The sequence below is a fragment of the Natator depressus genome, chromosome 1 (assembly GCF_965152275.1).
Source record: "Natator depressus isolate rNatDep1 chromosome 1, rNatDep2.hap1, whole genome shotgun sequence".
Lineage (NCBI taxonomy): Eukaryota > Metazoa > Chordata > Testudines > Cheloniidae > Natator > Natator depressus.
Window position 1 is genome coordinate 8,478,687 of NC_134234.1, and position 13,036 is coordinate 8,491,722.

The 13,036-nt window shown below is 46.1% G+C and overlaps 1 protein-coding gene across 1 annotated transcript; it reads left to right on the plus strand.

Annotated features, from left to right (window-relative positions):
• The first annotated feature begins 6,599 nt into the window (after positions 1-6,599).
• Positions 6,600-7,598, plus strand: LOC141980964 (olfactory receptor 52K1-like). The gene has a single exon (XM_074942766.1). The coding sequence runs from the start codon at positions 6,600-6,602 to the stop codon at positions 7,596-7,598; it is 999 nt and encodes a 332-aa protein (XP_074798867.1).
• The last annotated feature ends 5,438 nt before the right edge of the window (positions 7,599-13,036 follow it).

Genomic DNA, 13,036 nt, shown 5'->3' on the forward strand with positions numbered 1-13,036 from the left:
TATCCCTAGTTTTCTTCCTAATCAACTCTACTTTTTAAATATACACAAATACACAGAGCAGCCAATTCCTCTCTGACTCAGTGGAGAGCCCAAGAGTTCTCATCTCCCTTTGGGAACGTTCCTTAATGACTGTTTACTTCTAAACCTGGATAAAGAACACAGAAGCACAGACATTGAAAGAGAGACATTGGCTAGAGTGTCTATGGTTTCCAGCCTATTTGCATCCAGATGCCGCTTCTCCCCTAGAGGCTGAGTGAACCCCCCTGGGAGTGTGCACAGCTAGATTATAAATGGTGCACACCCCAGGTCAGCTCTCAGCATTGGATGCTGCTGCAGATGCTGGGGTGAGAGAGGTGTGGAACACGGCTGTCTGCAGAGGATTCCCAGGGAAGACACGTCTGGCTCAGAATTCACAGGTACCCATCTCTTGCTGAGGAGCTCACCTTCTTGACAAACCCAGTGCAACGTGGGCGTTATGGGATAGAGAATAGGTCTGTGGTCCTTTCCACTCTGCACAACCATTAACCATGCTGGGGCCCTTGCCACAGGGGATGAGTTTGCTCCAATATCACTGGCCAAAATGTCCCCTTTGCTCTGCCCCTGGCTAATGGGCTCCAACCCCGAGGTGGCTGCATTTCAGCGGCACAGGGGATGCTTCAGAATGAAAGGTTTTAGTAGATGTAGAATACAAGGCCAAATTACGAGGCCGTGGCCCATACGTTCTCAAGCCCCACAGAAGCAAAACTCCCCTTGGAGTAAGAATTGAGTAAAGACCTCAGGAGCCAGCTGTATGTCAGTTAATGCACAGGGACTCTCAACTCCTCATCTTGCATTTCAGGGCTATGGCTGTTAACGGGGGTGGCTCTCACCTGACTTTGTGATGGAAAACATGGAAGGGCTAGGGCTCCTCACTGGAAGAATTATATGAATTTTTCAACATGGGCAAGACCGCTTTTCTCCTGGCTTCATTTGAGAAGTTGGCTGAACTGTTATGCCTGAAACTTTCAGAAACAATTCAGCTAGAAGGAGAAATCCAGTGTGGGAAATTTCAGTCCAAACGATTAAAGTTTGGCAAACTTATAACCAACTGAAAATGAGGTTTCCTAATTGAATGTGTCAGACAGCGTTAACTAACCATGGTGTCACCAGCACCGCCTACAATGGCCAATCCCTCTGTGAATCCCATTCAGCTATGCTCTTTACTCCAATAATGTGTGTGGCAAGGAGTTCCACAGGCCAAATATGGATTAGGTAAACAATTTTTCTTTCTCAATGTTATATATTCAGACTTTCAATGTACTTGAATTTTCCCTTGCTCCTGTGTTATGAGACAGAGTAAATATAAATACTTGACCTACTTTCTTTATCCATAGATTCATACGGTTTAAGATCAGAAGGGACAATTAGATCATCCTGTCTGAACTCCAGTAGAACAAAAGCCTTTAAATTTAAGCCAAGTTACCCCTGTATTGAGCTCCAAAACTTGTGTTTGACTAAGACCTGGTCGACACTAGGATTTTACATTGTAGAATCATAGAGCCACAGGGGACCTTCAAGGGTCAGCTAGTCCAACCCTCTGCCAAGATGTAGGATTTATTGTGTCTAAACCATCCAGGACAGATGGCTCCAGCCTCCTTTAGAAATCCTTCAGTGAAGGAGCTTCCACAACCTGCCTAGGCAACTGTTCCATTGTCCTTCTGTTCTTATAGTTAGGGAGTTTTTCCTGAGATTGAATCTAAATCTGCCCTGCTGCACTCTGAACCAATTGCCTTTTGTCCTGCCCTTTGTCTCAAAAGGACAATTTTTCTCCATCTTTTTTATGGCAGCCTTTCAAATACTTGAAGACCACTCTCATGTCCCTCCGTAATCTTTTTTCAACTAAACACACCCACTTCCTTCAGCCTTTGCGCACATGGTTTGCATGCCATCCCTTGGATCATCTTTGTCGCTCACTCTGGATCCTTTCCAGTTTCTCTGCATCCTTTCTAGACAGCAGTGACAAAAACTGCCCACAGCACCTAACCAGTGCTGAGTAGAGCGGTACAATCACCTACCATGACTTGCACGCTATGCCTCTGTTAATGCAACCCAAAATTGCATTTGCTTTTTTTGCAACAGCAAAAGAATCCACACCCCTGAGAGCTGTCACTATATCAACCTAACCCGGATGTAAACAGCATGAGGTCGATGGAACAATTCTTCCATTGACCTCACTGCCATCTCTCAGGGAGGTGAATTATCCTCGCTGACGGGAGTACACAGACCATCCCTGTAAGTCGTGTCTACACTGAAGCACTTTGCAGTGCCTCAGTAGTGTTTTAAGTGTAGACAAACCCTCAAGCAGATCTTCCAGAAAAGCATCCAGTCTGGATCTGCAGACATGGGGAGTTAGAGAATCCACCACTTCCCTTTGCAGTTTGTCCCAACGATTAATCACCCCAGTGCTAATCATTTGGCCCATATTTCCAATTGGAATTTGTCTAGCTTCAGCTTCCAGCCATTGGGTCTTCCTCTGCCTTTCTAAATGAGATTACAGAGCTCGTTAGTACCCATGGTTTTCTCCCCATGGAAGTCTCTGCTTGATTGTCTTTTTAGATGAGATAAATAGATGAAGCTCTTTAAATCTCTTTCTCTGTCAGGCATTTTCTCCAGTCTCCAAACATTTTTGTGGTTTTCTTCTGCACCCTCTCCAGTTTTTCAAGATCCTTTTTGAAATGGGGACTGAAGAATTGGACACGGTCGGTTTCATCAATGCCATGTGCAAAGATAAAACCCTTCCCCTGCTCCAACTCACCACTCGCCTGTTTATGCATCCAAGGATCGCGTGAGCCGTTTTGGCCACAGCATTGCATTGGGAGCTTAAGATAAGTTGGTTGTCCACAACGACCCCTAAATCCTTTTCAGGATCCCTGCGTTCCATAATACTGTGCCCCAGCATGGTTGTGGGGCTGCATTCCATGTTCCGAGAGGATCACTTTGCATTTGACTGTATTAAAACATTTTGTTTGCATGGGCCCAACTCAACAAACACTGCAGATCAATCGCTATGCCTGCCCTGACTGCCTCACTGCAACCACTCTGCCGATCTTTGGGTCGTCCGTAGATTTTACCTGCAATCATTTTCTATTTGTTTCCAGATGATTGATGAAAATACTGAATAGCACCGGGCCTAGACCTGATCCCTGCAGAACCCCATGAGAAACACCCCCTTTTGCTGGCAATGGCCCATTCACAACTGCTTTCTGAGATCTGTCAGTGAGCTCGTTTTTACTCCATTTAACATGTGCTCTACTGACATTGAATATTGTTCATTTTTTTAACTGAATGTTTTCCCTGACTAAATCAAATGCCTCAGAGAAATCGAAGTCTGTTGAAACTGTTTGGTTCCCTTGATTAACCAAACGTGTACTCTCACGTGTACTCTGGTTCTGTGGATGAAGGGAAAGCAGTGGATGTATTGTTTCTTGACTTTAGCAAAGCTTTTGACACGGTCTCCCACAGTATTCTTGTCAGCAAGTTAAGGAAGTATGGGCTGGATGAATGCACTATAAGGTGGGTAGAAAGCTGGCTAGATTGTCGGGCTCAACGGGTAGTGATCAATGGCTCCATGTCTAGTTGGCAGCCGGTGTCAAGTGGTGTGCCCCAGGGGTCGGTCCTGGGGCCGGTTTTGTTCAATATCTTCATAAATGATCTGGAGGATGGTGTGGATTGCACTCTCAGCAAATTTGCGGATGATACTAAACTGGGAGGAGTGGTAGATACGCTGGAGGGGAGGGATAGGATACAGAAGGACCTAGACAAATTGGAGGATTGGGCCAAAAGAAATCTGATGAGGTTCAATAAGGATAAGTGCAGGGTCCTGCACTTAGGATGGAAGAATCCAATGCACCGCTACAGACTAGGGACCGAATGGCTAGGCAGCAGTTCTGCAGAAAAGGACCTAGGGGTGACAGTGGACGAGAAGCTGGATATGAGTCAACAGTGTGCCCTTGTTGCCAAGAAGGCCAATGGCATTTTGGGATGTATAAGTAGGGGCATAGCGAGCAGATCGAGGGACGTGATCGTTCCTCTCTATTCGACACTGGTGAGGCCTCATCTGGAGTACTGTGTCCAGTTTTGGGCCCCACACTACAAGAAGGATGTGGATAAATTGGAGAGAGTCCAGCGAAGGGCAACAAAAATGATTAGGGGTCTAGAGCACATGACTTATGAAGAGAGGCTGAGGGAGCTGGGATTGTTTAGTCTGCGGAAGAGAAGAATGAGGGGGGATTTGATAGCTGCTTTCAACTACCTGAAAGGGGGTTCCAAAGAGGATGGCTCTAGACTGTTCTCAATGGTAGCAGATGACAGAACGAGGAGTAATGGTCTCAAGTTGCAATGGGGGAGGTTTAGATTGGATATTAGGAAAAACTTTTTCACTAAGAGGGTGGTGAAACACTGGAATGCGTTACCTAGGGAGGTGGTAGAATCTCCTTCCTTAGAGGTTTTTAAGGTCAGGCTTGACAAAGCCCTGGCTGGGATGATTTAACTGGGAATTGGTCCTGCTTCGAGCAGGGGGTTGGACTAGATGACCTTCTGGGGTCCCTTCCAACCCTGATATTCTATGATTCTATGATTCTATGAAAGGTTGAAACCATATTTATTTGACAAGACCTGTTTCCATAAAACCATATTGTTGACTGGCATTAATTAGACTCCTAGATTTTTTTTAACTTATCCCAGATCAGCTTTTCCATTGTTTCTTAAACTTGTCAAATCTTTTTTAAAAATCTTTCCTTTTATTTTTTAATAGTTTAGGTTTAATTCAGAACTGTCCTTTATTTCCTTTGGGGGGTAAGGGGCCGGGGGGTCTGTTGCTGCCCGACTGCCTACTTCTGATTCGGAATGAGATGTTTGGTGATTGGTCAGTTGGTAACTCTGGTTTTTGTAACTCTGAGGTTCTACTGTAGATGCTGTTTAACATCCTCTTTGACTGCTAATGGACTGGAAAGTGTTTCATGACCGTGTGTGATCTGAGTACCTGACACTGCTCCTTTCCAAATGCAGAACAAAACTATTTCTCAAACACATCTCCCTTTTCTCCAACATTAACAAGTTTCCTTTCTCCCTCTTGGAATTGCCCTTTACATTTTCTAGGGTTTCTTTTCTTCTTAATATAATTAAGAACCTCCTTTTTGTTATCCTTAGCCCTGCAAAGAATGGATTTCCCCCTGATGTCTGTAACATCCTGTATCTATTTTCATAACTTCCAATTTCTATTGCTTGCTATCTACCTTTTCCCCATTTGTTATATATTGTTCCCCCCCCCCTCAATTGCTGCCTTCACTTTGCTACTTGACTGGGTTTTTAAGCAAAGTTCTCCACTTTCTTGATTGTGGAATCATGGCTTTTTAGCTCTCTCATAAACTCTTCTTAAAGAACTTCCATTTTTCATTCCCATTTTTCTGTCTAAATTTTTCCTCCCACTCAGTTTTGCTGATCATTTGCCTCATCTTTGGGGAATTGGCCCTTTTGAAGGGTATCTGTAGATAGCTATTACTGGCTGGGAGCTGTTCTCTGTTTGTCCATATCAGTGTAATCAGTTCCATTCTTTATTTTGTTCTCCTCTATCGTATGCCCCCTTAATTGTCTCTTCTCTAAACTAACCAGTCCCAGACTATCCGCATACTCCAGCCTCCCCCATTCTCACAGCCTGCCTGGGAAATCCCCTTTCTATCTGCTAGATCCTTTATAGAGACTGGGTGGCCACAAGTGAGTGCATCTCCAGAGCAGGATATTCTCCATCCCATTCCTTACGCATCTGAACATTGTCTTTGTTGTGGCCACTACCGCAAATGAGCAGGTGTTTCCGTGGAGCTGCTATCAATGATGCCCAAGTCTTTTCCCTGAGGTGTATTCTAGTTGGGATGTTTCCCCCGGCACATGTCTTGGCAAAGGTGTTTTTTTCCCACTCTCAGATTTTCAGTAACTAGGTGAATGGGAAACTCCCTACAGCATGGACTCTGTAGCCTGGGTTTCATTGTATTAAGCCGATGTATAAATTGGCAGATTTTTTTTGCTGAAAGTTTGGTCAATGACCAAAAAGCCTTTAAAAGAGATCATTGTTGCAAACCCTTACACCTGTCATTAAGGTGCCTTTATTACGTCACTGAAACTGAGGAGTTCTGTCTTCAAAAGCGGCTTTGTAGTGTTTACACCTCCACTATTTCTTCAGCAAATGCTGCCTCTTGGCAAAGAAACTTGGCAGTGCAGATAAGGCCTAAGGAAGAAAGAGGGAAAACCAGCATCCACTCGTGTTTCCTGCTGGTGCCTATTAAGTTTTCCCACACCACGATGTGTAGGAATTATTGACAAAAGGAGCACCATAAAATATGGAATTGACATTAGTAGGGTCAATTGTTCATAATTCATTTATCTTAATCATTAAAATGTCATTTTTCAGTTTGTGAAGAGCGATCAACCTTCTTCATTCATGAGACAAGCCTCCAGCTGTGTATGTAGTGTCTAATATAAACATTTTCTCTCCATCCAGGCATTTGTCCTGCGACCATCACCCTAGACCCTGGGCACATACAGGAAGTCAGGGGAACACACGGTACATGCAGGAAACACCGTTGTGCCTCAGAGTTGGAAACCTTCTCTCCTACTCCATGTCAGATTCCAACTCAACCGACTTCACAAACCCCTCCACCTTCATCCTCCTGGGCATTCCTGGCCTGGAAGCAGCCCATGTCTGGATCTCCATCCCCTTCTGCACCATGTACATCATAGCCATCTTGGGGAACTTCACCATCCTGTTCATCGTGAAGAGGGAACCGAGCCTCCATGGGCCCATGTACTATTTCCTCTGCATGCTGGTCGTCACCGACCTGGTCCTGTCTACGGCTGTCCTACCCAAAATGCTGAGCATCTTCTGGTTCAATTCCAGAGAGATCAATTTCAGCGCTTGCCTCACTCAGATGTTCTTCCTTCTCAGCTTCTCTGCGATACAGTCTGGGATCCTTGTGGCCATGGCTTTTGATCGCTACGTGGCCATCTGTGATCCCCTGAGACATTCCACCACTCTGACAAACCCTGTGGTGGCCAAAATTGGCCTGGCCCTGGTGCTGCGTGGCGTCATGCTCGTATTGCCCTATCCCTTCCTGGTGAGGAGGTGGCCATATTGCAGAACCAACATCATTCCCTACACATACTGCAAGCACATAGCTGTAGTGAAGCTGGCCTGCACCGACATCCGCATCAGTAGTTACTACAGCCTCTCTGTGGCATTCTTGGTGACCGGTCTGGATGTGTTTTTTATCGCTGTGTCCTATACCCAGATCCTCAGGGCCATCTTCAGCCTCCCAACAAAGGACGCCCGCCTCAAGACTTTTGGGACCTGCAGCTCCCACCTCTGTGTCATCTTAGCCTCTTACACCCCAGATCTCTTCTCCGCCCTCACGGAACGGTTTGGGCACAATATGGCCCTGCATTTCCACGTTCTCATGAACAACATGTATCTCATGGTGCCCCCCATGTTAAACCCCATCATCTATGGGGTGAGGACCCAACAGATTCGGGATTGTCTGCGCCAGCTCTTTACTCAAAAAGGGACCTAAAGCGTTCTCCTGGTGCTCTGGCCATCAGGCTGAGCTCCATGCAGAGCTGGCTGGTGACATGGTGCTGGGCCCTCTTCCCTGAATCACTGACTGGCCAGTCAAAGAGACATTAAACCTTTCCCTGACCTTACTGTGCTGTGTCAGGGTGACAAACAGGGGAATCCATCTGTGTGTAAAACTCATAGGGTTGCCACCTTTCTAATTGCTGGTAACTGGAACCCTGAGGACCCACCCCTCTGCCATTCATCTTCCCCCAGGTTCCAGCCCTGCTCTGCCTCTTCCCCTCAAGGCCCCGCCTCTCACTCGCTGCTCTCCTCCCCACCCCCTGTTACTCTCTGGAACATCCCTGTGATACTCTGCACCCTATAGCACCCCATATTTACCATTCTGATGTAATTATGGTATGTTTTGTACAAAGTATGCCCTGTGAGGTATCATTCTAAAAGTCTTAATCTGCTGAACATTGATATCCCCTTGGGTTGTATTTTATGTGAAGCTATGAAATTTTGCTATGTGTGAGTTACTAAAGTGTGATATGAGGCTGGAAGCACCCAAAACCAACCTTTCAGGTATGTCAAAGGAGTAGCCAGACAGTGTTAATTGCTGTCATAAACACTTATTGAGGGAAGAATGCCCTAGCACAGGAGCTCTGTATAAGAAAGCCTCCATGGCGGGAGTACGGAGACAACGGAGAATGTTTGGCCAATGGGGGTGGACCCCCCACATCACATACACAGACTTTCCAGAAAACTGGAAGAAACTATAAAAAGTGGGGAGTGAAATCATCTCTTGTCTTGACTCCCCCACAACTCAACACCTGCAAGAAGCTCAGGAAGACAAAGGAGTTTGAATGGGGCAGGTGAACCCAGGCTTCAAAGCAGGTACAGCCTGTTCCTCAGGAATCTGTAAGCCTGCTTGTATCATCAGTCAGGGTGAGATATTGCTGATTCAAATCCTATCAAGCATGTACAAGTCTTACGCTGCAGGTTTGTTTCATTTCCTGAATAACCTGCTTTGATCTGTTTCTTTATCACTTATAATCACTTAGCATCTATCCTTCTGCAGTTAATAAACCTGATTTATGTTTAACTAGTGTGTTTTTGAGTGAAGTGTCTGGGACTCTTAGCTCCGTTAGCAAAGACTGTTGCATATCTTCCCCCATCGAGGGGGGAGAGGCTAATAAATGAGTTTGCACCGTACACATCTCTGTGTTGTGCAAGACGGTGTAATTCTGAGTCTATGCTCCAGGAGGGGTACATGGCTGGAGAGCTGGGATATTGGCTGATGTCCATGAGCAGCTTAGGTAAAGCACTCAGGTAACTTAGTTGAGTTACACCTGCTGTCGTGTTGGGTGAGAACAGGGCCCGGAGGGGCTGGCTGTGTGTCACCAGCAGAGCAGGGGAAGAGGCCAACCCAGCTGAATGGTTTGGGGGCACAGAGGTTCCAGCAGCTTCCAGGCTTCTCCCAGAGGTACATCCCATCACAATCTCCTGCTCCCACTCAGCCCCCCCCCCCGGGCCCCCTCTGCTCTGGGGATGGGATGGGAGCTGCTGCAGCCTGACAAGGAGCCTGCCTGTAGGTAGGAGGTGGCCCCACCTAATGACCCAATGCCTCCCTCCACCCTGCAGTAACTGGACATTGTTCTACATAGAGATATGAATAGAATTCTTAAGTCAGTTTCATGGTCGAGATGGTGAGCTTTAGAGTTGCAAAGAGTTCTTTCAGAATTAATCCTTAGCTTGCAGTCCAATGTTCAGTATCAGGGTGATCCAGAATGGAACTGTAGACCTCAGTCTTGTGACTTGAGCTTCTCCTGACGAAACTTAAGCAGATTTGAGATGACAGGACCAGGACCCAAGTATTCTTTTAAGGACCATTTGCAGGCTATGATAATGAAGAATTGTTGCTTTGAAATAGAATTACCTATTTCCTGTGAATACACTGGTAACTCTTCCATTCATCAGCATAAGGTAATTATCCGTTAAGCGTGCATCGGTAGATAACTACAAACATCAAATAGAAGTCTAGACAATGAAATTATTACACCCAAATTTAATTTCAATGTCACTATTTTCTTTTGATCTTTGAATCAACAGATATACCAACAGACAGGAACCATCTGTTTACATGGTTAACATCTAACAAGATATAAATAAACACATACAATTAGGATTACCTCTTGTCATAACCATATAGCTAAGGGTAGCCTAGAATTCCTCCTTTACCTGTAAGGGTTTAAGAAGCTCAAGTAACCTGGTTGGCACCTGACCAAAGGACCAATGGGGAAAGAAGATACTTTCAAATCTGGGGGGGGGGGAGTGGGAGGCTTTGTTTGGGCTCTTTGTTTGTGTGCTCTCTCCTGGGACTGAGAGGGGCCAGGCAGAAAACTCCTTCTCCTGCAGACCATCCTGAAACGAGTCCCTCATACTACAAAAAGTGTAAGTAAGCAAGGTGAGGTGCATTAGGTTATCATTTGTTTGAGCTTGTGACTTTTCCCTGTGCTAGAGGGAGGTTTATTCCTGTTTTTGTAACTTTAAAGTTGCCTAGAGGGAATTCCTCTGTGTTTTAAATCTTTTCTTACCCTGTAAAGTTACCTTCCATCCTGATTTTACCAAGGTGATTCTTTTACCTTTTTTAAAAAATAAAAGTCTTCTTTTAAGAACCTGATTGATTTTCAGTGTCCTAAAGACCCAGGGGTTTGGGTCTGTGCTCACTTTGTAACCAATTGGTTAGGATATTATTCTCAAACCTCCCCAGGAAAGGGGGTGTAGGAGTTTGGGGGGGTATTTTGGGGGCTCCAAGTGGCCCTCTCTGAATGTTTGTTTAAATCACTTGGTGGTGGCAGCGATACCAAGGGCAAGGAAGAAATTGTGCCTTTGGGAAGTTTTAAACCTAAGCTGGTAGAAATAAGCTTAGGGGGTCTCTCATGCAGATCCCCGCATCTGTACCCCAGAGTTCAGAGTGGGGAGGGAACCCTGACATCTTTAATTCTCTAACAGTACAGGTTTGCATTTCAAAGCTCAGGTCCATTTCCCATGGCGATGTTGCTATTTATGAGAAATGGCCATAATGACCATTTATGTACTTCTCTAATATGTCTTTAAAGGTTGAATTTTGGTCAGTTAGCGTGCTAGTTGCATAACCTTTTCTGACCATGTCACACCTATTTACTCACATTTGATCGTAGGAACCATCTGTATCCTTATGTCTTTGGGGCTTTTACTGTACTCTTCGCTCATGCTCCTTGTGTTCAGAGGCAGGAGGCTTGGGCGGACAGAAGAAAGGAGTAACTGCATTTTAGATAAAATCCGTTTTCTCCAGCTTCTCTGCTGATGGATGGACTTGGAAGGAATGGAACCTCCCCAGAAGAGAGGGACCAGAGAGAGGGGGTATTGGTCCAGCCCTTTACAAACACAGAGATTGGATGAGTCAGAAGAAGCTGGGGCAGGAGAGAGGCACAATGGCAGCAGAGGGGACTCTTTGGTTTCAGAGCTATGGCTGCAGCAGAGAGACAGCCTCCAGATGGAGGAGAAGCCAGGAGGTGGCCTCTGGACACCTTAGAGGGCTCTGACGAAATCCCAAAGAATGCTCCAGGGCAGTGAGGACACTGAGGTGGGAATGGTGTGCCGTTGTTGTATTGTGTTTAACTGGATCCGGGTATCTCTTGTGCTGTGTAAAGTAGAGGAATTGGTTTAGCAACCCCTTTTGGAAGGCCTGGATCTGTTTGCTTTAACGATCCTGTGCCCTGAAAGAGAGAAACTGAAAACAGAGTTTGCCCAAGGTGGGGGGCTCTGGGAAGGTGTGTTGAAGCAAGTGGAGAGTCTGGGGGAGCCAAGCCAAATCTCGTCTCAGGGCCCTGGCGCTTGGCATGCAGCTGTCTGTATAACTCACACGCCTCCTGGGTGTGGTGCTCTGTCCCGTCTAGTGGCACCGAGACCACTTAAAGAGAGAGATAAAATGAGTCTGCTTGACAGCCTTAACTAATAGGCAGTTGGCTTTTACCTCATGTGGTAGAGGCTCATGTACTAAGCTCCAAAGGTCCAAGGTTCGATCCAGCCCACTGACGACCAGCATCTGTCAGTGTTACAGGTGGGGGATCGTCCGGGATTTCAACTGGGAAATCTTCTATGCTACCACGGTAGTTTGATTCCTGTTTTTGTAACTGTGAAGATGAAGCTGGAGGGGAATCCTCTTTCTTTGAAATCTTTTTATTACCCTGTAAAGTTACTTTCTATCTGGATTTTGCAGGTGTAATTCTTTTACTTTTTTCTTTACAATAAAGTTCTTCTTTTAAAAACCTGATAAATTTCAGCGTTCTGAAGACAAAGGGTCTAGTCTGTGCACACATTACTAAGGCAATTAGTTGGTGTACTATTCTCAAGCCTCCCCAGGAAAGGGGGTGAAGGGGCTTGGGGGGATATTTTGGGGGAATAGGGATTCCAAGTGATCCTTCCCTGAGTTTTTGATTAAATCACTCGGTGGTGGCAGCAATACCATCCAAGGACAAGGAAAAGAATTTGTGCCTTTGGGAAGTTTTAACCTAAGCTGGTAGAATATAAGCTTAGGGGGTCTTTCATGTGGGTCCCCACATCTGTTCCCCAGAGTTCAGAGTGCATGGGGGGGAACCCTGACAGTCTCTCCCTTGGAAAGTGCTCCGCAGAATGGAAGAGGCAGGGAGACCCTGTTCTCATGGATTTCGTCCCATCTCACTCTCTCTAATGCGCATCCCACCCTAGGTGCCAGTTACAAACACTCAAGGCTCTGTAATTCCATCCACTTCAGTGGAAATAGCAGGTGTAGCACTGTGAGCTGCTGCGGCTGAGCACTGATCTGGCTGGGCATGAAGCAGTGCGCATTAATCTGGTTAATAATCCACGTAACACTAAGTCCCTCGTCATTACCATCAAGAAGCCTGCAACTGCAAACTGCAACCAGCTCAGTATTAACCTGTCTAGAGGGATTGCTGGGCAGAAGGCAGCTTCTTAGATAGGGCTGGATGCTGCTAGAAAGATGTGGGGGCTGCGCTCTTACAGTGCAGCATTTGTGGGGATGTCATGGCCGCAGGCTTGCTACAAAGCTAGAGATCTATAGAACAATGGGTACCCCAGCTCCAGTAGATGGAAGGAAAATGTGGGGGGCTGAGGAACTCCAGGCTGATGTTTTCAGTGCTCACAGTCTCCAGCAGCTGCTCCGTATCAAGATCAGCAGCAGAAGAACAGGCGTGAGGAATTCTTGAACCCACAACCGCGCCCATCAGCGCTGTGCCAGTCTTGGTAGCCTTCTTGCTGGGGACACAGAGCTAGAGTGAAAGACCAGCATATTCTGAAGTGGGCATACCAAGGAATATCATGGTATGGCCAGTGATCATCTGGGTGCCAAAAGTTTAGGTGGCACAACAGACCTGCCACTGCGTGAATATACAACCTGATCCCCTTAAA

What these genes read in the sequence shown, in the direction of transcription:
- LOC141980964 (XM_074942766.1), top strand. Translation starts at nt 6,600, where the DNA reads ATGCAGGAAACACCGTTGTGCCTCAGAGTTGGAAACCTTCTCTCCTAC.